The 24,397-nt window shown below is 36.6% G+C and overlaps 1 protein-coding gene across 1 annotated transcript in view; it reads left to right on the top strand.

Moving 5' to 3' along the window:
* The window catches only part of ANKIB1 (ankyrin repeat and IBR domain containing 1), a 215,849-nt gene that overhangs the window by 106,014 nt on the left and 85,438 nt on the right, over positions 1-24,397 (top strand). Inside the window, exons 3-4 of the mRNA XM_006891465.1 lie at positions 7,563-7,863; positions 18,959-19,141. Coding sequence (XP_006891527.1) covers positions 7,563-7,863; positions 18,959-19,141 — 484 coding nt within the window. The remainder of the gene's footprint in view (positions 1-7,562; positions 7,864-18,958; positions 19,142-24,397) is intronic.

Consider the following 24,397-nt stretch of genomic DNA (forward strand, 5'->3'; position numbering starts at 1 on the left):
CTCCAGTCATGATTATGGGGTTGCTATTCTGTAGAATGAGGATTTAGAAATCTACAGAAAAGTGACTGTATATTATAATTAGCTTTCAACTTATTCATTAAATTTAAATGTTTTTCTGTTCTTTATTACATGAGAAACAATAGCTCATAATTTGCTTCATTAAATCTTTTAATTACAATATTAGAATTAGAAAATCACCTTTTTCTCTCTCATTCTTAGAATAATAAGTCTAATTTCTGAAGTCTGTATTTTCTTTGGGTTGTCTTTTCTTTTTAAAAAAAATTACTTACGTTAATACAGAGAGAGCCACTCATTGTTATAATCGATTGCTTTTGAATGCATTAACATTTTAATAAATGACAACTCTCTTGAATATTCATTTTAAGTGCTTTAAATATTTCATTTTAATTATGATCATGCTTAGCAGAGTTAAGGGTCAGCAAAAAAGACAGCCCTCACTGAGATGACTTGGCACAGTGACTGCTAAACTGGGCTTAAGCACAGCAGAGATTGTGAGAATGGCACAGCATAGGGCAGCGTTTTATCCTGTTATGTATAGAGTCACTGAGTCAGAGTTGACTCAATGACACCTAATGAATAATACATTTTCTAACTGGTTTGCATTTTTGTCATGCTACCTCTTGTGTGCTAACTTCAGCATAAATACTGGCTCAGCTGGGTTAGAGTCCTAACATGTAAAGTGTATGAGTGGACATCCCAGTAAGGCTGTAGTAGCCATAAAGTAAAGTACTGCTTTGGAATATGGTCTTGATTTCTTCCCCATTGCCTTTAGTTTCCATAGTACTGGCAACAGCTGGTGTAATTTCCCTGTCTCTGAAGAAGAGACAGAAAGTTTAGCAGAACCACATTGATCAGTATCTCTGAGCCTTACAATGTTACCACTTTTATGGAAAACTGAATATATATTCATAAATAAATTAAAACCCACTACCACTCATTTGATTAGAGAAGTATCAGACAGACCAGCATCAGGATGGATGGTGAAGAGATTGAGATTGTACACAGCTTTCGTTTGCTTGGCTCCATAGTCAACAGTCTTGGCACCAGCAGCCAGGAAATTAAAAGGCACATTGCCATGGGAAAGTCTGCTGTTAGGGACCTCTCCGAGGTACTGAAGAGCAATGGTGTCTCTCTGGAGACTAAGGTGCATCTGATACAGGCTATGGTCTTCGCAATCACTTGTTATGCATCAGAGAGTTGGACAATGACCAAGGACGATAGAAGGATAATTGATGTCTTTGAGCTGTGGTGCTGGAGAAGAGTATTGAGAATACCATGGACTACTAGGAAAACAAACAGATTTGTCCTGGAAAGGGTTAAACCGGGTGGCTCCTTGGAGGCAAGGATTCTGAGGCTCCGTTTAACATACTTTGGACATGTTGTGAGGAGAGACCGGTCCTTGGAGAAGGACATCATGCTTGGGAGGGTGGAGGGACAGCACAGGAGAGGAAGGCCCTCTATGAGGTGGATTGATTCAGTGACTGGGATAATTGGGATGGGAGTGTCAGAGCCAGTGCGATTGGCACAGGACAGAGTGGAGTTTAGGGCTGTTGTACATAGGGTCACTGTGAGTCGCAAGCGACTCGACGGCACATAACAACAACAACAACAACCTCTCACTTGTTTTTCATAGAAACCCTACATGACAGAGAAGAGCTGCCACATCGAGTTTCTAATATGATAAGCTCTATAGCGGAATCCTGCTAACCAAAAGGTTGGTGGTTTGAACTCACCATTAGCTCCATGAAAAAAAGATGGCAGTGTCCTTCTCTAAAGATCGTGGCTTTAAAAAACACTTGACAAGTTCTATAAAACATGGGGGCACTAGAGAGCATTATGCTTAGGGAAGTAACTCAGGTGCATAAGAACAAATGACTATTATTTTAAAAACAGAAGGATAACCAATGAGATAGGTATGGATATACAAAGAGGGAAGGTGAGGGAGCAGTGGAGCAGAGATGGGAGGAAGTAAATCCTGGGATTGCGAAAGTATGGGGAAGGAAGGAACAGGGAAAAAAAGAAACTAAAACAATGTACATGAATGAAACACAATTAAAAATAAATCCAACCCTATGAGGCAGTTCTGTTTGGTGGTGTAGAGTTATTTGGTTTGAGTTGGAATCTCTGAGACACAGAGCAGTCTTTACAGAAGTGCACTGTCACAGCTTTCTCATGGGGAACAGAGGGTGAGTTTGAACTGTTGATGTTTCAGTTAGCAGCTGAGTGCTAAACCCCACTATTCCACTAAATAGTTGCTGCTTGATCAAGCAAAAAGATCATGGACTTTGCATCCAGTCTACTCTAGTTTAGGTCTGCAATTCATTACTCGTTTGTCATTGGTAGACAGCTTTTTTCATCTGTAATGTGTAAGTTCAAACTTTAGTCCTACTTTTGCTTCTTTGGAAATGGTCTATTTTGATATAATTGAAACATAAAGCCTTTTCTGGAACATTTCATTGATACACAATATTGTATTCTCAAGAAAGGTCTGTAGCTTTGAGGATTAATTAAAAGTTTTTGATGATTGATTTCTAGATTTTAACTCATATTTCAGGGGTTATCAAAATGCAAGACTGATCGTCAGGGAGCTCTGGAGGCGTAGTGGTAAGGAGCTGCACTGCCAGCTCCGAGGCACAGTTGAAAGTGCCAGCTGTTCCTGGGAGGAAAGTACACAGTCTCCTTCTGTGCCTCTGAACACTTGCTATGTGTTTAGCTGTGAGTCTGTTCAGACTAGTGTTATACAACAACAGCAACCTTGCAAACACCATAAGGTCAAGGAGTGAATCTATTTTTTCACAATATGCCTAATTCCTAGATTATCAAACCCAACCCACTGATTTAGAGTTGATTACAATTTGAGGTGGCCCTCCAGTTGGTTTCTGTGACTGAAAATCTTAACACTTGGACATTACCCATCTTTCTCATACAGAATAGCTAGTCGATTCAAGTTGTTGAACTTTAAGTTAATAGCCAACACTTAACCTGTTTCACTGATAAATAGATCTGTTAAACAAATATATGTTAACTGAAAGAGAATATTTAAGAGAAACTGGAAGTGTGCAGGTATGTTAGTGACTAGAAGGATAAGAGCATTATTTAAGAAATTAAAACCCAGGAGAGAGAACTGTATTTCAGAGGAAGCTCAGTTGAGTATGAAGTGAGAGATACGTACGAGGAAAAAAACCTATGCGAAAAGTCAGAAAGGGTGATAGAACATTATGAACGATTTTAAATGTAATAATGAAGACTCTTTGAGTGCAACAACCCTGTTGCACTACTGCCTACTGTTTGGATACTAAAAATACCATAGGGAGCTCTGGTGGTGTAGTGGTAGGGAGTCATGCACCAAAGCAGAGACCTGAAGTTTGAATTCACGAGATGCTCCATGGGAGACAGATGAGCTACAGTTCCCGTGCAATTTACTGCCTCTGGAGGGTCAGCTATGAGTTGATTGCAGCTCAGTGGTACATAACAACAATAATACTTAACAATTCACGAAGTCTATTAACCGAAACCATTAAGAGGTAAATAAATGGTTTTGAGAGTGGGTGAGCTCGCTGAAAGAAGAAAAGAAAATGGATGCAAGGGCAGAAATTTGCTTCCAGGTAAAGGGTAAATAATGGAGCCATCGTGATGAGAGATGGGCTGGAAAACATAAGAGACATGTTGGAAGAGTGCTAAATCTGGATTTCGGGGTATGGAAAGATTAGGATGTACATGCACAGTTGGCAGTTTCAGGGTAAGAACAAAAATGAAGGATAATGATGAAGTTACCTATTTCAAGTCCTGGTAATCTGTGACAGTGTAGTAATAAGAATAGAATCATATTGATTGAATGTAGATGAAGTATACATTGCAATTATAAACTAAGTAATAGTGAAAGAATATAGAGAAACAGATGACTCCTGAGGGACCTAAAGGTCAAAATGCAAAGGGTGTTTTCCAGGTTAATGTTTTCGTTACTCTACCTTCCTGCCAGTTATCTCATATCTCTTGTCCCAGAAGTATCCTTATAATAATCCCTTTACTGTTGAAGTCTTATAAAGCAAGCCTCGGAGGCATACTAGTTAAGCACTTGACTGGTAACTGAAAGGTTAGTGGTTTGAACCCTCCAGTACTCTGAGGGAGAAAGATGGGGCAATCTTACAGATTATACCCTTTTAATGCTATGGGGAAATTGTACCTTGTCCGAGAGGGTCTCTTGTGAATTGAAATTAACTCAGTGACAGTGGATTTGGTTTTTTACTTAATTGGAAAAAAGGAGCCTACCTAAAACATGTATCAATTATATAATTGCCATTCCCATTACACATTCATGTAAATTCAGGAAAATGGCTTTGAATTTAAACAAAGAGAAAGTACTAATATGAATCAATAAAATTAGAATATTTGATTGCATAGTAGTTTAAAATGTTTATGTAAATATGGTTCAGTGTCTAATAAAATTGAGTTTCTTTCCTGAGTAAATACATATAATGTAAACTGTTTTCACTTCAGAATAACAAACTGTGCATATTTGGTTTGATTGCCCATAGTCTGGAAGATTGAATATGCAAACACTTGCAGAAATGTCTTACTATAGCTTCCCCTTATTAAAAAGTATCTAGAGATGTTTAATATTAGAAAGAAAAAGATCTTTCAATATTAACAGACATTATCCTAGCTTGAACTTGATTCTATATGATCAAAACTTTTGACATTTTGTGAACAAACTAAGAGAGCAAATAACTGATATATAGTAAATGGGCATAGAAAAGGCTAGCTAAATGTGATTATGCAGAATCGTACAGAATGTATCATTTTAATGATCTCTTCCTAAATTAAAACTTGTTAAGAATATTTCTTAGAAGATTTGTTAGCCACATTTTTACAGTGTTGTTTTACTTTTATAATCTGTGATAATAATATATGACAATTGAGCCGTTATAAATCCAAAAAGTGTTTATTATTTATTTTCTATTGTAGCTATTAATCAACATTATGGCTATGTTATTCACTGAATTGTGTCCCTCTCCAAAAGGGAACCCTGGTAGCACAATTATTAGTTATTCATTTGCAATCCAGAAGGTCAGTAATTTGAACCCATCATTTACTTTTGGGAGAAGGATGTGGCAGTTTATTTCTGTGAAGATTTACAACCTTGGAAGCCTTCTGCTCTGGCTTGTAGTGTTGCTTTGAGTCAGAATTGAGTTTTTGCCAATAAATTTTGGTTTTTGTATTATAACCCTTGCTATAATCCTCTTTGGAAAGAAGTTTCTTTGTTATATGTATGGGATTGTGGTTGTTTAATGTGTTTTAATTCAGTCTCGTGAGATATAAAAGAGTGTGGATTGAACAGGCAAGCAACCAGAAATCTTTCTGTTGTTGTTAATTGCCACTGAATTAACACTCATACTGACCCTATGAAAAGCAGGTCCCCTGTCCTATCCTGTGCCATCTTCACAATCTCTCACACCTTTGATCCCATTGCTGCAGTCACTGTGTCAGTCAACTTGGTTGAGGGTCTTATCATCATCATCCCTTATCTCTTCCAAGCATGATGTTATTCTCCAAGGAATAGCCTTTCCTAGCAGTGTGCCCAAAGTATGTGAGATGAAGCTTTGCCATCCTTGCCTCAAAGGAACACTGGCTGCTCTCTCTCCACGGTGCCATCAGGTCATCTCTGACTAATCGCTGTTCTATGCACAGCAGAGTGAAACTCTGCCCTGTTCTGCACCATTCTCACAAGCATTTGCTGTGTATAAGTTCATTGTTAGATTTCGTGTGTCAATCGATCTAAGGAGTCTTCTTAATTTTTTTTAATACTGGTTTACTTAAAAAATAATTGTGTATATTGTTTTTCAAACCGGGTCTTTCCATTTCCTTTACCCACCCTTCCCTCTACCCATCAGATTTTGCAGCCGTATGATTAAACCCCTCCCCATTTCACCCCTCTGCTCCTACCCTGCCCCTTCTTTGGATCCTCATATGTTTTACTAGTTATCTTTTGGTTTCTACTCTAATGGTCACTTCAGTACAGCACATGACAAGTACTATACCCATAAGATCTAACTATAAACGAGCAGGAATACACATACACTAACTATAAAATAAACAGCATCACAGAACACTTACTTGTACTCAGGCAAAACCATTCATAGACCAAGAAGCCATTGTCCAGACAGAACAAGAAAACACTGCATAGGAATGCATCAGGGTTGTATTCCTTCTCCACACTTATTCAGTCTATGTGCTGAGCAAATTGTTGGAGAAACTGGACAGTGTGAAAAAAATTAGACAGCAAGATTGGAAGAATACTCATCAACAACTTGTAGTATACATATAACCATAACTTTGCTTGCAGAAAGTGAAGGAGATTTGAGGCACCTATCACAGAATATTGAAGTCTGCAGCCTTCAATGTGGATTATATCTCACAATCAAGAGAAAAATCCTTGCTACTATTCCAATAGGCAACATTATGATTTGTTGTTGTTATGTGCTGTTGAGTCACCTGCGACTTATAGCCACTCTTATGTACAATAGCCCTAAACCCTGCTCTGTCCGGTGCTAATCTTTCTGTCTTCATCACATGTACCCCCATACCCCTAGTCACTGAATCAAACCACCTCTCCTGTGCTATCCCTCCACCCTTGCAAGCATGACGTCCTTCTCCAAGGACTGTTCCCTCCTTGCAACATGTCTAAAGTATGTCAGACAAAGCTTCAGAATCCTTGCCTCCAAGGAGGAGCTTGTTTTAACTGTCTCAATGTTGAACCTGCTTCCACCAATCCTGATGCTGCATTTCTTCTCATAAAGCCCAGCCTCCCAGATAATCTGTTCTGCATATAGGTTTAAAAGTTATGGAGATAGGACACATTCCTTGCGTACACCCTTCCCAATTTTGAACCATGCAGTATTTCCTTGCTGTGTTCTGACAGCTGCCTCCTGGTCCAAGTATAGGTTTTGCATTATATGATCAAGTGTTCTGGGATTCCCATTCTTCTCAGAGTCAGACACAGTTTGATATGATCCACACAGTCAAACGCCTTTCCTTAATCAATGAAACACAAATAGACATTTCCTCTGGTACTCCTTCTTTCAGCCATGATCCATCTAACATCAGCTATAATATCCCTAGTACCACAACCCCTTCTAAACCCAGCCTGGACTTCTGGGAGTTCTCTGTTGATGGGCTGTTCAGTCATTTTTGGCAGCCAGGAAATTAAAAGATGTATCGAGATGGGAAAGTCTGCTGTTAGGGACCTCTCCAGTGTACTGAAGAGCAATGGCATCACTCTGAAGACTAAGGTGTGCCTGATACAGGCCATGATCTTTGCCATTACTTGCTATACATCGGAGAGCTGGACCATGACTAGGGATGACAGAGGGAGAATTAATGCCTTTGAGCTGTGGTGCTGGGTAAGAGTATTGAATACAATGCTAAGAAAATGAACAGGACTTGGGTCAGACACACTTTAGTCCTTAAACTGGTATGTCAGCTTATGGAATTGTAAACCAAACAAACTAATTGGTTTTCATCCTTTTCTGTTACCATTTTAGGACTTTTCTTTTTGGTAGAGATGGAAATCCAAATAAACGGAATGTGCACAATGAAACATCTATGCATTTGTTGTGTATGGGACCTCAAATTATGATATCTGAAGGAGCCCTTCATCCTCGCTTAGTCCGCCCTGCTGAAGATGATTTCAGAAGAGCAGATTGTCTGCAGATGATTTTAAGATGGAAAGGAGCAAAACTTGACCAAGGCGAATATGAGAGAGCAGCTATTGATGCTGTTGATAATAAGAAGAACACAGCTCTGCACTATGCCGCTGCTTCAGGGATGAAAACCTGTGTAGAGGTAAACCTTTGGCTTGGCCTTTTTAATTTTTCATGATAAAGTGTATGCTTTAGTACTAATTTATTTGTTTTAACACTTAATTTAACTAATACTTTTTCCTTCCTTTTATAGTTTTAAAAGAATCAGAAGTCATTTGAAATAAAGTAACTCTCTTGTTTCAAGTAAAAGGCACAGCTTAAGGGTTAACTTGGAGAATAAAATAGTTAACTTCAATTAAAAATTTTTTAGTATTCCCTATAATAGCCATCATTGATTAAACACTGTCATATGGAGAATAATGCTTTTAATAGAGATGCAGTCTACATTTTTCAGATTCCTAATTGCTGATATATAAAATTTGCACTTTCTGTGTATAGTAAAACTGGTCAAGTGAAATCTATATTTGTCTTACCTAAAGTGCTTAATTCCTAACTGGCAATATAACTACTAATGAATATATATATTTAAACACTTATAATTTTAAAATCTTAGTTTTTTTCCCTATTTCCTCTGTAGTAAAGTGCTTCTGACTAATATTTTACTTAAATTTTTCTTATAACAGTGTATTTTTATGTTTTCATCACTGTTATAAACATTAAATAACTATTTCCTCAGATGTCAGTATTCATATCAAATCAGATATAATTCATATAAGGAGTTTTTTGGTATAGTTGTATTTCAGTGTGCAAGAGGACTATTATATATCAGATCACAGAATTCTTAATTACCAGCAATATATGCCATTTTTGGAAAAAAGTGATCCTAATTAATGACCTGAGTATTGTCCATTTATATGTATCCTTTGTGCACATACACAACATATTTTATATATACACACACTACTTTGTACTTCTAATGTGATAAATTTGTTAAAATAATGAATATTCTTTGTTTTCCTGTTTGTATAAAAAGATACAGTAGTTTATATGATTTGATATATCTTAAGTGTTATTAATTCCTTTTGCATCTAGCACATTTGTGATATCATCTTCTCTTTATTATTATTTTTATTTTATTATTTGTGATACTTCTTAAACTTTTAATGACTTAAATGATGGTTGTCATTTCATGTCATGCATTTATACACCTTTACTCACTAAATAGTTGTATGTTAGTTGTAGCAAGTCATCTACAACTTGTAGATATTCTGTGAACAACAGACTGGAGCCTTTCCCTACCCTACTCCATCCTCAGCATCTTCCTACATGCTCAAGCCCATTGTTGCAGTCACTGTATCAGTCTGTCTCATGAGCATCTTCCTATTTTTCACTGACACTCTGCTTTTACCAGTGTGATGTGTCTCTTCAGTGACTGGCCCCTCCTGATATTATGCCCAAAGCATGTGAGAAGTGTTACCATCCTTGTCTCTAAGGAACACTCTTCTTTGACTTTCTCCAAAACAGGTTTTGAACTAGTAATTAACCTGAACTGTTTTAGAACATAGTTTTCTGAAATTGACTCACAATATGGTGGAAGACTAAGGATTTGAGAGTAGAGATGTGATAGAATTTGTGAGACTCTTTACATGTAACTTTCTGTATTTAATTCTGTGATTACCACCTATGTAAGAATCTCTTCTATAGTAACTCACCATTAATGTTAGGTTTGCACTCTTTCCCCATGCAGGAATTTATTGTTCTTGATCGTAGTCATGATGCAATTAAATGATTGCATTACTGTCTTTCATCCAAAATTTTTGAAAGCATTACTTTAGTGGTTAATTCTTAAATATATTTACAGTGTCATGCTTTTTAAATTTTTTTTTTAAAAAGCCCACAACAACTCGATGTCACAATTTTACTAGCATTTTTCTTCCTTTTCTCAGTAAGGAAAAATAGTGCACAGTTTATTCTGTGCTATGTAGCAGCCAGTTATTTGCTTAATACGTATATGTAAGTGTGTGATTGTATATATTTTAACTCTTTGATGTGCTAGCATTTTATATTGCATAATTCACACTATCCAAAGGTTGTTTTCATTTTTTTTTTCATATTCAGAAGGGATATTGACTTAGATGTATCACACCTCAAATAGATAATAATCTAATTTTCATTAACAGATTTCAATAAATCATTCTACCCATATTAAGCTATCTTTCATGTATTAAAGGTGACCCTGGTAATATAATCCACAGTGAGCTTCCTTGAATATGTCTTCAGGGGTTCAAATCCATCAGTGGCTGAGATGGGCAGTCTTCACCCATTTGATTGTTGTTGTTGTTGTTGTTGTTGTTGTTGTAGTAGTAACCACAACCATTGAGTCGGAACCAACCCACAGCTGACTCTCCAGTGGGTTTTCTGAGACAATAAATCGCACAGGAGAAGATTACCCGTTTTTCTTTCTCAAAGCCAATGGTGGATTTGAATCAACCACATGCTTTTGAGTTGGCAGCTCAGCTCCTTACCTCTTTACCTTCCTAAAACCCACTGGAGAGTCACCTATGAATCAGTTCCAATTTGCCAGCACTCAGAATTTTTTAGTTTCATCTTTTATATATACTGTATTCTTACCCAACCTTTATTTCCTTTTTTTCCCAATGTGAAAGTTTAAAAATCATGTTATTTTACATTTTACTAATCCTGTTAGCTTGCATTTGATGTGCATTTTTATAGCATAATTACAATTTAATTTCATGATTCATATACATTTTGTTTCCTGACATTAAACACAATTTATTAATGTAAGGTAGTACCCTTCTCTATGCCCAACTTATCTATTTATTAATTTTTACTCCCTTCTCCCTCCCTTCTGATCCTAGGTAACCATTCAGGAATGACTCTGTGTTTAAATTCTTTCATGGCTGTTTACAATGATGGATTTATAACATCATTTTCCTTTTTGTGACTGACTCATCTTGCTTATCATAATGTTCTCTACCTGCACCTTCTTATCCAGTGTTTTATACTTCATTGTCCTTTAGTGTTTTAAGATTCCATTATGTATCGTTTCTTTAGCCATTCATCCATTTGGTGGACATTTATTTGAGTTGTTTTTATCTCTTTGCCTTTAAGAACAGCATGGGTGTGTATGTGTCTATTCATGTGACAGCTCTTATTTCCTTGAGTTATATACCAGGTAATGGGTTTGTTGAATGAAATTCTATTTCTAATCCCGACTTTCTAAGGAAGTGCAAAGGTGCTTTCCATGTTTATGTCATGTTACATTTCCACCAGCAATGTATGAGGAGTCCAGTATCTCTACCAGCATTTGTTATTTTCTGTCTTACTGATCTTCACTATTGCTGCTAGTGTTTCCCTATGTTTGGGGTTTTGGATGGGTTTTTAAAAAATACTTCATTTCCTTTATTGATATGAAATATTACTTGGCTATTCATTCACTCAATTATCGATAGAAACTTGGATTAGTTCCCGTTTTTAGGCTATTACAATACAATGCATATTTATGTTGAATTCTTAATATGAAAATGTACTTTCTTTTCTTTTTAATGAAATGACTGGATCATACAGAATGCATATATTTGAATTTATAAGAAGCTGTCAAACTTTTTGCAAACTGTTTTGTACACCTATTTCTGACTAACATCTCTTGTTAACCTAACATTTCAAACTTATGACAGTAGTGGAAAAATTAATTACTTGGCTACTTTGTGCATTTACAAAGATTAAAGGCAAAGGAAGGAAGAGATAAACATGAATTGTTGACCCTTAACAATTAATTTTAATTATCCCACACTACCTCTCTGCTTTTCTATATGCCTAACTCTCCATTGCTACTGAGAACTTTCAATGAAGTTATTACCATTTCTTATAGGAAAAGAATCATCAAGCTCCTGAATCCCCAGAACCTGCCATTAATTGTCAGGTGCCTTCACCACCTCCACGGGTGGGCTTATGACAGGGACGGCATCTTTGCCCTAAATACTTCAGACGTTTTCTTCCAGCAAATATTCCAACAATTTCTTCTGTGCTTTTGGGATGTGTTGGGGGTTTGTTTGTTTGTTTGTTTGTTTTGGGGGGTTGGGTGGCTTTGTTTTTTTATGGTTTGTGTTGTCTTGTCTCTTTTTATCCTAGAATTCCAGTCAAACATAAGTTTTCCCTCTTGGTAACATCCATGTAATTCTTTTATTTTCTTCATTTCCCTTTTGTCTTTTTTTCTAAGTATTCCTCTGGCAGATTAGCATGAAAGGCTCTGTGCTTCATTTCATTAAGTATGTATTCTTATTCTTCAAATTCTGCTCTTTTATGCTTTTATTAGCTTCCCCGTTCCTGATACTTTCTTTTTTATGTTCTACATTTCAATTTTCCTTTTTTGTATTGCTCCTGATTTTCCACTTATTTTACCTATTTGGTCTTTTTTCTGTTTAGTTTTTAATTCTGTGTTTTCTGTTTCTCTCTCAATCCACCGAGGCATTGAATTATCATTCTTTTGAATTCCTTATGGGGAAGTTCCAATAGTATTTCTTCTGAAAGATCTTCTGTTTCTTCCACCTTGTTTTCACTTGTTTAATTATCTGCTACTCCTGAGACATGGTGATGTTATTGTCTTTGTATTATTTTCTCAGTATTATCTGATTGATCTGAGTGAGTTTGTTGCATTGCTTGTTAGTTGGAAATTTCTTCATGTTTTACCTGTTGTCTTCTGGTGAATGCAGTAGAGTGATTAAGGATGGTGGGTGGTGGGTGTGCAGCTTTTTTTTCTTTGTTAGTGTAGAACAGTTGAAGAAAGAATGGGCTGGTATTGTATGCAGTCTTTCATTCAGTCAGGTGGAGCAGGATCCAGTCTTTAGTCTTGCCCAGTCTGTGTGCCTGCAAGAGATGTATGCAGAATACAATATTTTAATAGTATTTTTATCTTTTCATTGTGCTCAATAATATCAAGTACAATATAAAGGTTTAATTTGTGTAAAAGAGTGGCAACAACTATTAATTTTTTTTTCTTAGAGCTAATACATCATGCCCACTTTTCTCAAGTCAGTTCTGACTCCTAACAATCCTTTAGGACAAAGTATTTAGGGTTTCTTAAGGCTAAGTGACTTTCTTAAGGCTTCAGTGAAGCCAGCTGCCTCATCATTCTCTCACAAAGCAGCTGGTGGTTTCAGACCACTGAGTCTATGTTAACAGCCCCATGATAAGTCAATAGTGTTACCAGAATTCATATTATGGTGGAGAGATCACTGATTCTCCCTCTTAGTTTTCAGAGGGTGACCCTCTTTGAGACCCCAAGTAACCTCTTAAACTCTGGCATGGTTGGATATTGTATGGTGAGGGTAAAGATTCTGAAATCCTCTCAAGACCCATTTCAGTACTAATTTTTGGTCATTTATTTGTTAATGTAGTAAAATATTTGCCATGTTTGTGTCTTTCCAAGGGAGCCCTGGAGTCATACTCCATAGATTGCATTGCTGACCCAAAGCCACCTCTGATGGCTCAGTGCACCAGCCGCTGTAAGGGAGAAAGATAGGCAGTTTCCATCTGTGCAGATTTTACCTTCTCGAAAATTCAAGTGGATAGGCTAATTGACTCAAAACTGACGAGTCTAATTTACTTGAAAGTGATGAGTTTTATTATCAAAGATTTTCATTCATAGTTAAGGCCAAGCTGGGTTGGTTTTTTTTGTTGTTTCTTTTTAAAAAAACCCTTAGGCGAGCTCTGGTGGCCTAGTGGCAAGAAGGTGTACTGCAATCCCACAGGTGCACTGTTCAAATCCACCAGATGCTTTGCTGGAGGAGGAACAATCTCCTCCTGTACCAGTCAGATCTGATTTCACGGTACACACACACACACACAAAAAAAAATTTTTTTAAAAACCCTTAAAGACTTGGGTTTATGGAATTGTATCTTCTGTAGTCGTTAAGATGTTGTCCCTCTGTGCTTATTTTAGGACAAACTTGTTGAATTTATCAGGTCATTTGACAATACATCCATAAATATATTAAGCAAATGATTTTCTGTAGCTCATTAAGAGAATAAAAAAAGGGAGAAATAGGAAGTTAAAGGTTTCAAACTTTCCCTTGCACCCCTCCCTACACCGCCGAGTCCGATTCTACTATCATAGGAGTAGACTGCCCATCCTTCTCCAATGGAGCATCTGGTGAATGCGAACCACGCGCCTTCTGGATTGCAGCGCAGTTTCTTACCACTAAGCCACCAGAACTCCTTTGAAAGTGTTTTTAAAAATGAGTGTTATATTGGGTATTTCCTGTATACCACTGTCCTAATTGTTCATTCAGAGTTTTAGACCTACTTTGTGTCAGCTCTGAGATCACTGGAAAATGTGAGGTTAATAGTCATCCTTTTCTGTTTACAGCCATAGAGCCTGTTTTATACTTTGCACTTCACACTTTGTTGAAAATATGTAGAAAGCATTCACACATGGGACTGAATAGTTTCACCTAATCATGTTGTATTTTCAGCACCGGGAATTTTAAAACTGTGATAGGAATACTGGGATTGTGTTCCTGCCTCAGAAGTTGAGTAGCACTCTCTCTCTGGGCCTCAGTTTTCTAATTTTTAGTTAAAAGAGTTATGACCTCATTATTGCCCCAAAAGATTATGACATTAAGATCCATATTAATTATGTATGCGGTAACTGTTAGTGGCGTTGAAGGGACATAGAAATCACTTTAGATGTATTATCCTGTAAGACTTTATGAGTAGCAATAAAATTTGAATGGGTAAGATTTCAATTTAAGTAGTTGAAGGGGATTTGAAATGTGTTCTTCAGACTTACAGCATCAGCAACTCTTGGAATTATTAGAATAGCATATTCTGAAGCCCCTGTAGCCTTCCAGATTTCAAATTAGACTCTCTACTTGTTGTTGTTGTTAGATGTAGTCCTGTATTGCTGGGTGCAGTTGAGTCAACTACAGTTCATTACAACCCAGTGAACAACAGAGAGGACCCTTGCCCCATCCTGCACCATCTTCCCAGTCTCCAGCATTCTTGAGCCCATCGTGTCTGTCCATCCTGGTAAAGGTCTACTCTCTTTCTCTGACTCTCTGACTTTCCCAGCATGATGTCTTTTTTCCAGTGACAGGCCCCTACTTTACTGATAGACCCCAAGAATTTTACAGCAAGTTCTCATGGTTCTTTTATATGCCAGAATTTGAAAAGTACTTATATGGTTTTCAGTTATATGCAGGTTGATGTTTGTTTATTTTTTATAAAAGAATAATAAGAGCAATCATTTAAAGAGAAGATAATTATACCAAGTATAAAGTACTAACTACCAGCACTAAGAATTTATTTTCAGAATATTGAACTATTGATTTTTTTGATTGAGGAAATTATATTAATGTATAAAAATGATTATTAGTTTTGATGGAATACATTTGAATGGAGATAATAGTGAAGTAGCGTTTCTGAAAGGCTTACTACTTAGAGAATGATCCAGGGTCTAGCATTAGCATTCATGACTACAGTTTACTGAAGATGCAGAATCTTGGGCCACATCCAAACCTATGGAATCAGAATCTGTATTATGACACGACCTTAAGGTCATTTGTGTTTGCATTCAAGTTTGGGGAGGCCTTTCTTAATGTGTGTGTGTGTGGTCTGTAGGATTTGTGCCTTGGAATTTACAGTAAAATGTTTCCATATCTTATCCCCAGCCCAGATCCAAATGTCTGATTAAGCTTCCCAGCTGCTTCTTAGGTAGTTTCAAAACTCTTGTGCAGAAAATGTATTTCTACCCTGGCTGCCACACACAAAAAATTGCATACCTCGAAAGGTGAACTCTCTGAGCATGACACCAGTTAGTAGGTGAACTCTCTGAGCATGACACCAGTTAGTAGCATTTAAGAATTGTTCCAATGATTCCATTGTACAACCACTGAGATCAATGGTCTGGGTCAAATAATAGGAATTTTTAAAAGTTACTCAAATTCTAGTGGGAGCCTAGAAAGAGCTTGGATTTGTGTAGTGGCTTGGGAAGCATAATGGGGCAGATACAAGTGTCACTGAAGAAATCATGCATTTGGTGACTTTTATCAACTTAGTTAATAAAAGAAAGCAAAGGTTAAAAATTATGGAGCTTTTAAAATACTATTATATAATAAGATACAGCTATCTTTGGTTGATACCATTTTCCACTCTTTGATTCCTTTGAATTGTCTATAATAATCTGATAACTTGTCTATACTTAGAAGAAATGAAATTCATTTAACTTTTAAATAAAATTAATATGGGTTTAGATTAGGTAGCCTGCCAATAATTAACCAGTATTTTAAAAGGAGGATGAATTGGAATCTATTAAAAGAGAGAATATATTTAATTTTCATTTAGAAATACAGAGATTAAGGTTTTAGATTATTTCTATGATATTTATGGCTTGATGTTAAAAATGAGGAGTAAATGTTGGTAAAAAAGAGTATGTATGGATTTAGAGTTCAGAGTTGTCCGCATAGAATTAATAGATAAAAACAAGATATTATTTGAGAACTCCAAGGAAAAGACGTTAACTACACATAAAATGTTAACAGAGTGTTAATCTCATAACATCGGCTTGGCGTATTATTTGTTATCTAGTTGACTACAACTCACAGCGACCCTCTGAACAACAGTTCAGATCCTTGCTCTCTCCTATACCATCCTCATCATATCCCTGTGTCCAAGTCTGATGTTGCATTCACTGTGTCAGGCCATCAGAATATTTGAAGAAGTGGTAAACCAAAGATAGAGGGGGGAAAATAGGCAGTATCAAAGATGCAAAGTGAAGATCCAAGAGAGTAGCTTGAGAAGAAAATGTTGGTCTGTGGATCTAATGTGAGAAAAGTAGGTATTAGGAAAGTAAAGACAAGGATAGCAGGATTAAGTTAAATAGAGAACTGGAACCCCTGTGCCGGGCCAGTAGAAAGGCAGAAAGTGAAGTCAGGCACCAAGAGAAGAAAATATTATGCTCAAAGTTGTTGAGAAACTAGAGAGAATAAAATGATCCTTTAAAAATGTACAAATGTTGGTTGGGTCTCATCTTCTTGAGATCCCCCCCCCAAGTTATTTAAGCCACATTTGTAGATACTTACTTTCTTAATGCCATCAAATCAGAACTGTAGATGACCCTCCAGCAGATTTTTAGAGACTGTAAATTACATGAGAGGAGATTACCCATCTTTCTTCCACGGTGCAGCTGGTGGATTCAAACTGCTTGCATTTGAGCCACCACAGCCATCTATTTTACAGATGGACCTGTGTAAATGGATATTTAAAGAGGTTAGTTAAATGACTTGTACAGATTCACCAGCCATTTAAATTATGCATCAGAGGGCTGGAGAAGATTTGTCCTGAATACCAACGGATACACTACTCTCTTTCTCTCAATGGGCAAGGAAAGGGAGGCTTATTAGATGGCTATACAAGGTAGTGATAAGGGGATATTAACATAGAGCATTTTATATGCTATTAGTGTTGAAGATAGGTTAAAAAAATTTCAGTGAAGATAAAATATTCAGTTCCTTTTTTAGTTCTTCTCTTACATGAGAATGAGAAACATTTAGTTGGGATCCTTTTTTAAAAAGCATTTTAGAACTTACTCTTCAAAAGGAGGTAAATAAAAACATTTGACTTCATACAGAAACAATTTAATGGATATCTAATACCTGCTATCTTATTGACCTCTTGTTGTCTATCTTACATCCCAAAGAGTAGGACACTGAAGACTTTTTAACATAACAGTCCTTTGTGTCAGGCATAAGGCTATTAACTAACTTGTGTACCAAAGGTGGCAGATGTGTTGATTTTCTTAAGTCCAAATGCTACAACCAGGGCCATGTCACCACCAGCTAGGAGGTTCTTACCTGTTGCAAGAGTGAATCACAGATCTTTGTGCCCAGTCCATCCTCAAACTCATGTGGAGATTCATTCCAGAGAGACTGTCAGTCAAGGCAAGAAATCTCCCCTTACCAAAGGTCTTCTGGTTGTTAGCCTTTTCTCAGCTGCCTTTCTAGTATCTCCTCTACATGCCTTTTTTTCCTCCCACTTCTAAAAGAATGGGGTTCATATTCTATATATCCTTTTAACAAAGTTCCCCTAGAATGACATAGCCACTTAGGTTTTGTTGTTAGTCTTGGCTTTTTTTAAACAAACAAAAACCTATGCTGTTGAGTTAAAATAATTTGGAATTTTAGTAGATTTTTTTGCCAAAATTTTTAATCTTTTCTATGATTAGTATTAATTGTGAAAGTAAATGATCTTCTACAACTGGAAAAACCAAAGCAAGCCAATTTTCTTAGATCTGCAGCAGTCAGAAGTAAAGTACTTTATAGAGGGAGACTGCCCATCTTAGAAGTAAAGTACTTTATAGAGGGAGACTGCCCATCTTTCTCCTTGAACCACCCAGTGGATTCAAACCACTGACCTTTCAGTTAACATTTAGCACTGAAGCACCATGACTTCTTATTCTTGTGATTGAGTTTTAAATAATCTTTGAAACAGAAAAGCTAAAAATACCAATATAGGTATCCCTCACTTTTCATAGCTTTATGTACTTTGCTTTTGTGAAAATTCTACATTAGTACCTGTTTTCATTCACCTAAAGAAATTCCAGGAGAATTCTATTTTTCATAATAGAAAAAATCTGGGAAGGAGTTTCTTTTTTGTTTTAAGAAAAATTAAAAGCAAAACCAGCATTCATAATTTTGAATATTAAACAGCATCATCCATAAAAAATACTGTACATACATTATTTCTACTCTGTTTAAGCTGCATATTTATATCACTCCTTCTTCTGTGATATATTACTCTTGTTTGAGATTTTACATGTTCTTTTGCAGGTTATTGTTTTAGCCTGGGAATTAAAAAAATTTCCTGTATGAAATAATTCTATTTGCATCTTCATTTTACAATGGTCCAGCTTACTAAATGTTTCATAGGAATACTCTACTTTCAGATAATGGGAGAAGGCTGCTGATACCATTTACTGTTTTTTAAGTCTGTGGACTTTTTCAAGTCCCCAGTATTGAGTGAGTTATATAATATAAATAAATCAGCTTGCACAGTTAAACTCTTTATACTTCAGTGTCATTGTTTTTTCAGACGCCCAAGGAGTGTACTTAACATTGTTTTTTAATAAATTGCGTTCATTTTATAATTTTTTAAAACATGTAACATTACCTTAAGCCTTTTAAATCTGTGATTGCAAGTTTTTGAAAAAACTTCTTTAGCTTCTAGTAAAACATGGAGGAGACTTGTTTGCTGAGAATGAAAATAAAGATACTCCTTGTGACTGTGCTGAAAAGCAACACCACAAAGATTTGGCCCTCAATCTGGAATCTCAGATGGTATTCTCACGGGATCCAGAAGCCGAAGAAATAGAAGCAGAATATGCTGCGTTAGACAAACGAGAGGTAAGGGTTTTTTATTAATACAGATTGTCATATATTTTTAAATTTTATATAATGTTTGTCCCCTTATAACCAAATTTGTGTCACCTCCTTTGCAGTATGCTATCTTATCTGTCATCTATTCAGCCATTACTGTACCTATATGTCTAGAAAACTCTGACAAGGGAATCATTCTCCGAACACATGTGAATATGTTTTGTTCTTTTAGTTCGGTGCTGTCTAGCTGACTCTGATTCGTAGAGACCATACACTACCCAGTCCTTTGTCAGAATCTCAATCTTTGCTGGGCTTAAATCCATTGCTACAGCCAAGTTTGTTGTTATGTGCCATCAAGTTGAGTACAACTCATAGCAACCCTATGAACAACAGATCTGAACCCTGCCCTATCCTGTACCGTCCTCATCATTTCTAACACACTTGAGACCATTGCTGTAGTCACTGTGTCTGTCCATCTTGTTGAAGGTCTTCCTCACTTTCCCTGACCCTCTCTATGCCTTTCCAAGAATGACATCCTTTTCTAAGGAATAGCCCTTCCTAAAAACATACCCAATGTATATGAGAGAAGACTTCACCATCCTTGCCTCCAAGGAGCATTCTGGCCACAGTCTCCAAGACATTATGTGTTTGTTCTTTTGATAGTCCACGGCATAATCAGTACTCTTCTTCAACTCTACAAATGAAAGGTATAGATTCTTCTTCTATCATCCTTATTCATTGTCCAGCTTTCAGATGCATATAGCAAGTGACTGAAAAGACCATAGCCTGAATCAGGCTCACCTTGGTCTTAAAACTGACATCATTGCTCCTCATAATTTTAGAGCAGCCAAGTTTAATTACATACATATATATAAATACAAATATATATATATTTTTTTTTTTTTTTTTTTTTTTTTTTTTTTTTTTGCTGTTAAGTGCTATTGATTCAAGGTCTACTCATCATGGCCCTACAGAAAACAGAATCTGAACCTGTTCTAGCCTGTACCATCTTCACAATCTCTAACACACTCAAACCCATTGCTGCAGTCACTTTGTCAGTCCACCTGATTGCAAATTGTCCTCTCCTTTGCTGTCCACCTTTCTAAGCATGGTAGTCCTTTCTAAGGAATAACCTCTTCTAGCAACATATCCAAAGTATTTGTCATCTTTTCTTTCAAGGAGCCCTCTGGTTGCACCCTCTTCGACACCTGTCTGTTCTTTTGGAATTCCATGGGATATTCAAGGCATCAATTCTTAATTGTGTCCATGTGAACCCTATACCTAGACCAAGAGGCAATTGTGGGAATGTAGGGAACACTACATGGATTAAAATTAAGAAAGAAGTGTGTCAGAGTTGTTGTTGTTGTTGTTTTGGTTATGTGCCATCGAGTCGCTTGCAACTCATAGCCACCCTGTGTACAACAGCCCTAAACTCTGCTCTGTCCTGTGCCAATGTCACTGTCTCCAACACACCCATCCCAATTACCCCAGTCACCAAATCAGTCCACCTCCTAGAGGACCTTCCCCTCCTGCGCCTGCCCTCCTCCCTCCTAAGCATGTTGTCCTTCTCCAAGGACTGGTCTCTCCTTACAGCATGTCCAGAGTATGTCAGACAAAGCCTCAGAATCCTTGTGTCTAAGGAGCAGCCTGGTTTAACTCTCTCCAGGATGAATCTGTTTGTTTTCTTAGCAGTTCATGGTACCCTCAATACTCTTCTCCAACACCAAAGCTCAAAGACATCAATTCTCCTTCTATCCTCCTTAGTCATTGTCCAACTCTCTGATGCATAACAAGTGATTGCAAAGACCATGGCCTGTATGCACCTTAGTCTCCAGAGAGACACCATTGCTCTTCAGTACTTTAGAGAGGTCCCTAACAGCAGAGTTTCCCATTGCAATACGTCTTTTAATTTCCTGGCTGCTGATGCCAAGAGTGTTGATTGTGGAGCCAAGCAGACTAAAGCCGTGAACAATCTCAATCTCTTCACCATCCATCCTGATGTTGCCAATTTAATCTGTAAATTATTTGAAAAGCTGCTCTCTATAAAGAAGAATGTGGCATCAAAACTGAAGGAAGACTCATCAATAACTTTCGTTATGCACATGACACAATCTTGTTTGCTGAAAGAGAGGAGGGCTTGAAGCACTTGCTGCAGAAGATTAAACACTGTAGCCTTCAATAAAGATTGCATCTCAATGTTAAGGAAAAAAAATTCTCACCACTGGACCAATAGGCAATATCATGATTGTCGTTGTTTGTATGTACTCTCAAGGTGGAACCATCCATGGCTGACCCTCTAGTGGGTTTTGAGAAGCTGTTAATTGCGGAGGAGGAGATTGCCTATATTTCTCGTGCAGAGCCAGCTGGGAGATTCGAACTGCATTCCTTAGGGGTTGTATTTGTGGCTTCTTACTGCCAACAACTTCATCTTACTTGTATCCATTTACATATACATGGAGGTACTCATTTGTGATGTGAATCTTATCCACTATTGCAGTTCCAAGACTCTATTTTCTCTATACATTAGTTTCTCCCTTTTTTCTGTGTTGCTCTTAGCAACACTTATTTTAATAACTCCTATCTTAAAAAAAAATAACTCCTATCTTAAACAAAATTTCCCCTTCTCCATTGATTCATCAAGATCCATTACTCTTTAATGCTTTCTCCCCTAGGCCCTCACCACCCTTACTTCTCATCTTAACTACTATAAAACTTTCAAAAATTACATCCTTCCTTCTGCTTTGATTCCATTAGAATCCATTTGGTACGCAGAGGCCTGAGTGGTATTTTTAAATGAAATTATTTCACTTAGGCAATGTAGTGATATTTTATTGTGGTTAGGATAAAATTTAAACTGTTTACTCAGATATAAGCCCTCATATGATCTGGCCATGATCTACTTCTCCAACATTATCTTAAATCTCTTTTTTTTTCCCCCTAGCACACTTTAGGCCAGCCAAAATACCCAGTTACACTACAGTTTTTTATATTTATATTTTCTGTGTCTGAACTCTCCTCCCAGATTTTTCTCTTGACTGGTCAATATCCATTCCTCAGAGTCAGTCTTGAACCATTCTTTCTACAGTAGATCTGTTTCTTTTTCTTACTCTTTACCATAATAGTCTGCTTATTTTTCATATCCCTTAACAGATGCTGTCATTATTTTCTTTATATATTTGTTTACTTAGTTTTTATTTTTCAACTCTATGAGATTGTCACCTCTAATTGACCTTTTTCAACAGAATATTTTCAGGGTTTACAATAAACATAAGGTAGCGCTGATGGCAGAGCCTCTAGGGACTTGCACTAGTAACCTAAAGACTGAACCCTCAGGCTGTTCAAAGCCACCAAGCTCCATTGAAGAAAAATGAGCAGTTTTCTCTCATGCAGTTTATTGCCTTGTAAACCTACTGGAGGGGCAGCTGTGAATCAGTTCTGAATTGACGGCAATAAATTGAGTTGAGTATAAGCACTCATAGATGATTCTCAGATAAATTTTTAAAACCATTAACATTTTTCTCAAAATCGTGTCTGATTCTTAGATGTTCAGTACTAGGACTGGAAAGGCCCCTTGTCATTGAGTTGATTCAGACCCATTGCTATGTTAAAGGATAGAGTCGAGCTGCCTCACAGGGTTTCTAAGGCTATATATCTTTATGAGACTATCTTTCCACATTGTTTTCTTGAGGAGCACCTGGTAACTTCAAATCCGCACACCAGGCTCAACTCAGGCTCCATACAATGCTAACCTAATTCTAAAGGGATTATATAGCTGCATTGGTTTGTATGTATTTTGAAAATATTCCTATTGCTTGTCTTATAACCAAAACCAAAAAAAACCCCTGAAACTCTGAATTTCATGAGATTAAAAAATCCTTTGTATTTCGTTATTTTGTATGCTTCTTCAGTTTGCTTTTTCTATAGGATGACTGTTCAGATACCTATGAGAGCGGAATGTTGGAAGCAGTTTTTTTTTTTACAACTTTACGCTTTTATTAAATCCACAGAGTAAGGTGGAAATATGACAGTTATGCTCTCATCTTCTTCTTTAAATGAGCTGAGAGAACAAAGTCAACTGAACTTATAAAACATCTTCCTGTTTGCCATATTGCTACTTTTAGTAATCCAAGATCTTTAACCAATGTGGAAATTATTAATATAATTAGTATATTATGATGTAAAATCAGAAGACAATACTTGATACAATCTTTTTGGAAGCTATAACAGCATCAAACCAGTTTCTAGACATTTCGTAGGGAATATGCATTTTAAATGTGCATACACATGCAATAATAAATTATAATGATGCTCATTGGGTAGTAGTATTGTGTTGTTGTCATTGTCATTCAGTGTCATTGAGTCAGGTCTAACCCATAGAGACCCTGTGCTCTGAAAAATACCAAAGTACCAGATCCTCAACCATGTTCACAGTTGCTGCTGTACTGGAGCCCAGTGTTACAGCCACGTTGTTAGCTCATCTCCTTAAGGATCTGCACATCTCTTTCATTGACACCTTGCCTTATGAAGTATGATGGCCGCCGTCTCCAGGGGCTGACTTCCTGATGTCTTCCGAGTCTTTCCAACCACTCTTCTAAGGAACATTCTGGCTGCATTTCTTCTAACACAGATTTACTTGTTCTTTTGACAGTTCATGGTATATTCTTTTTTCAACACTATTCAAAGATACCAGTTCTCATGTAATTTTCCCTTAATCATTGTGCAGCTTTCAAAAGATTTGAAGCAATTGAAAATACCATAGTTTGATCAGGTACATCATAGACCTCAGAGTTAAATCTTTGCTATTTAAATACTTTTAAAAGTCCTTTGCAACAGATTTGCACAATGCATTATGTTGTTTGATTTCTTGATTATTCTTTCCATAAACATTGATTGTGGATCCAAAGAACATGAAATCTTTGACAATTTTGTTATCTTTTTTATATTATTATAGTGATTACAAGTATAATTTATGTAAATGCTTAAACTAGTATTGGACCTATTTAATAACTTTTGTTTAGTAACTGCCGTTTGAGAATTAATGTTTGTAGATAACTAGTGTTTTACATATGATTACTAACTAATGCAGTGTAGATATGTTATTTTAAATTTCTCCAGTGATCTTTTGATCATAGCAATATGCACTAATAAAAAAAGAGAGATGGTATTTTTATATACTGTTTCTACCTACCTTCTTTTTTCTTCCTTTGCATCAGTATGGCCATTTTGGAGGTTATTATTGGTTTGTATTTACTCTGAAAATAGAAGCTATCTGTCTTTCCAAAA

This window comes from Elephantulus edwardii, unplaced genomic scaffold (genome assembly GCF_000299155.1).
Source record: "Elephantulus edwardii isolate Elephantulus edwardi_28Jun2011 unplaced genomic scaffold, EleEdw1.0 scaffold00098, whole genome shotgun sequence".
Lineage (NCBI taxonomy): Eukaryota > Metazoa > Chordata > Mammalia > Macroscelidea > Macroscelididae > Elephantulus > Elephantulus edwardii.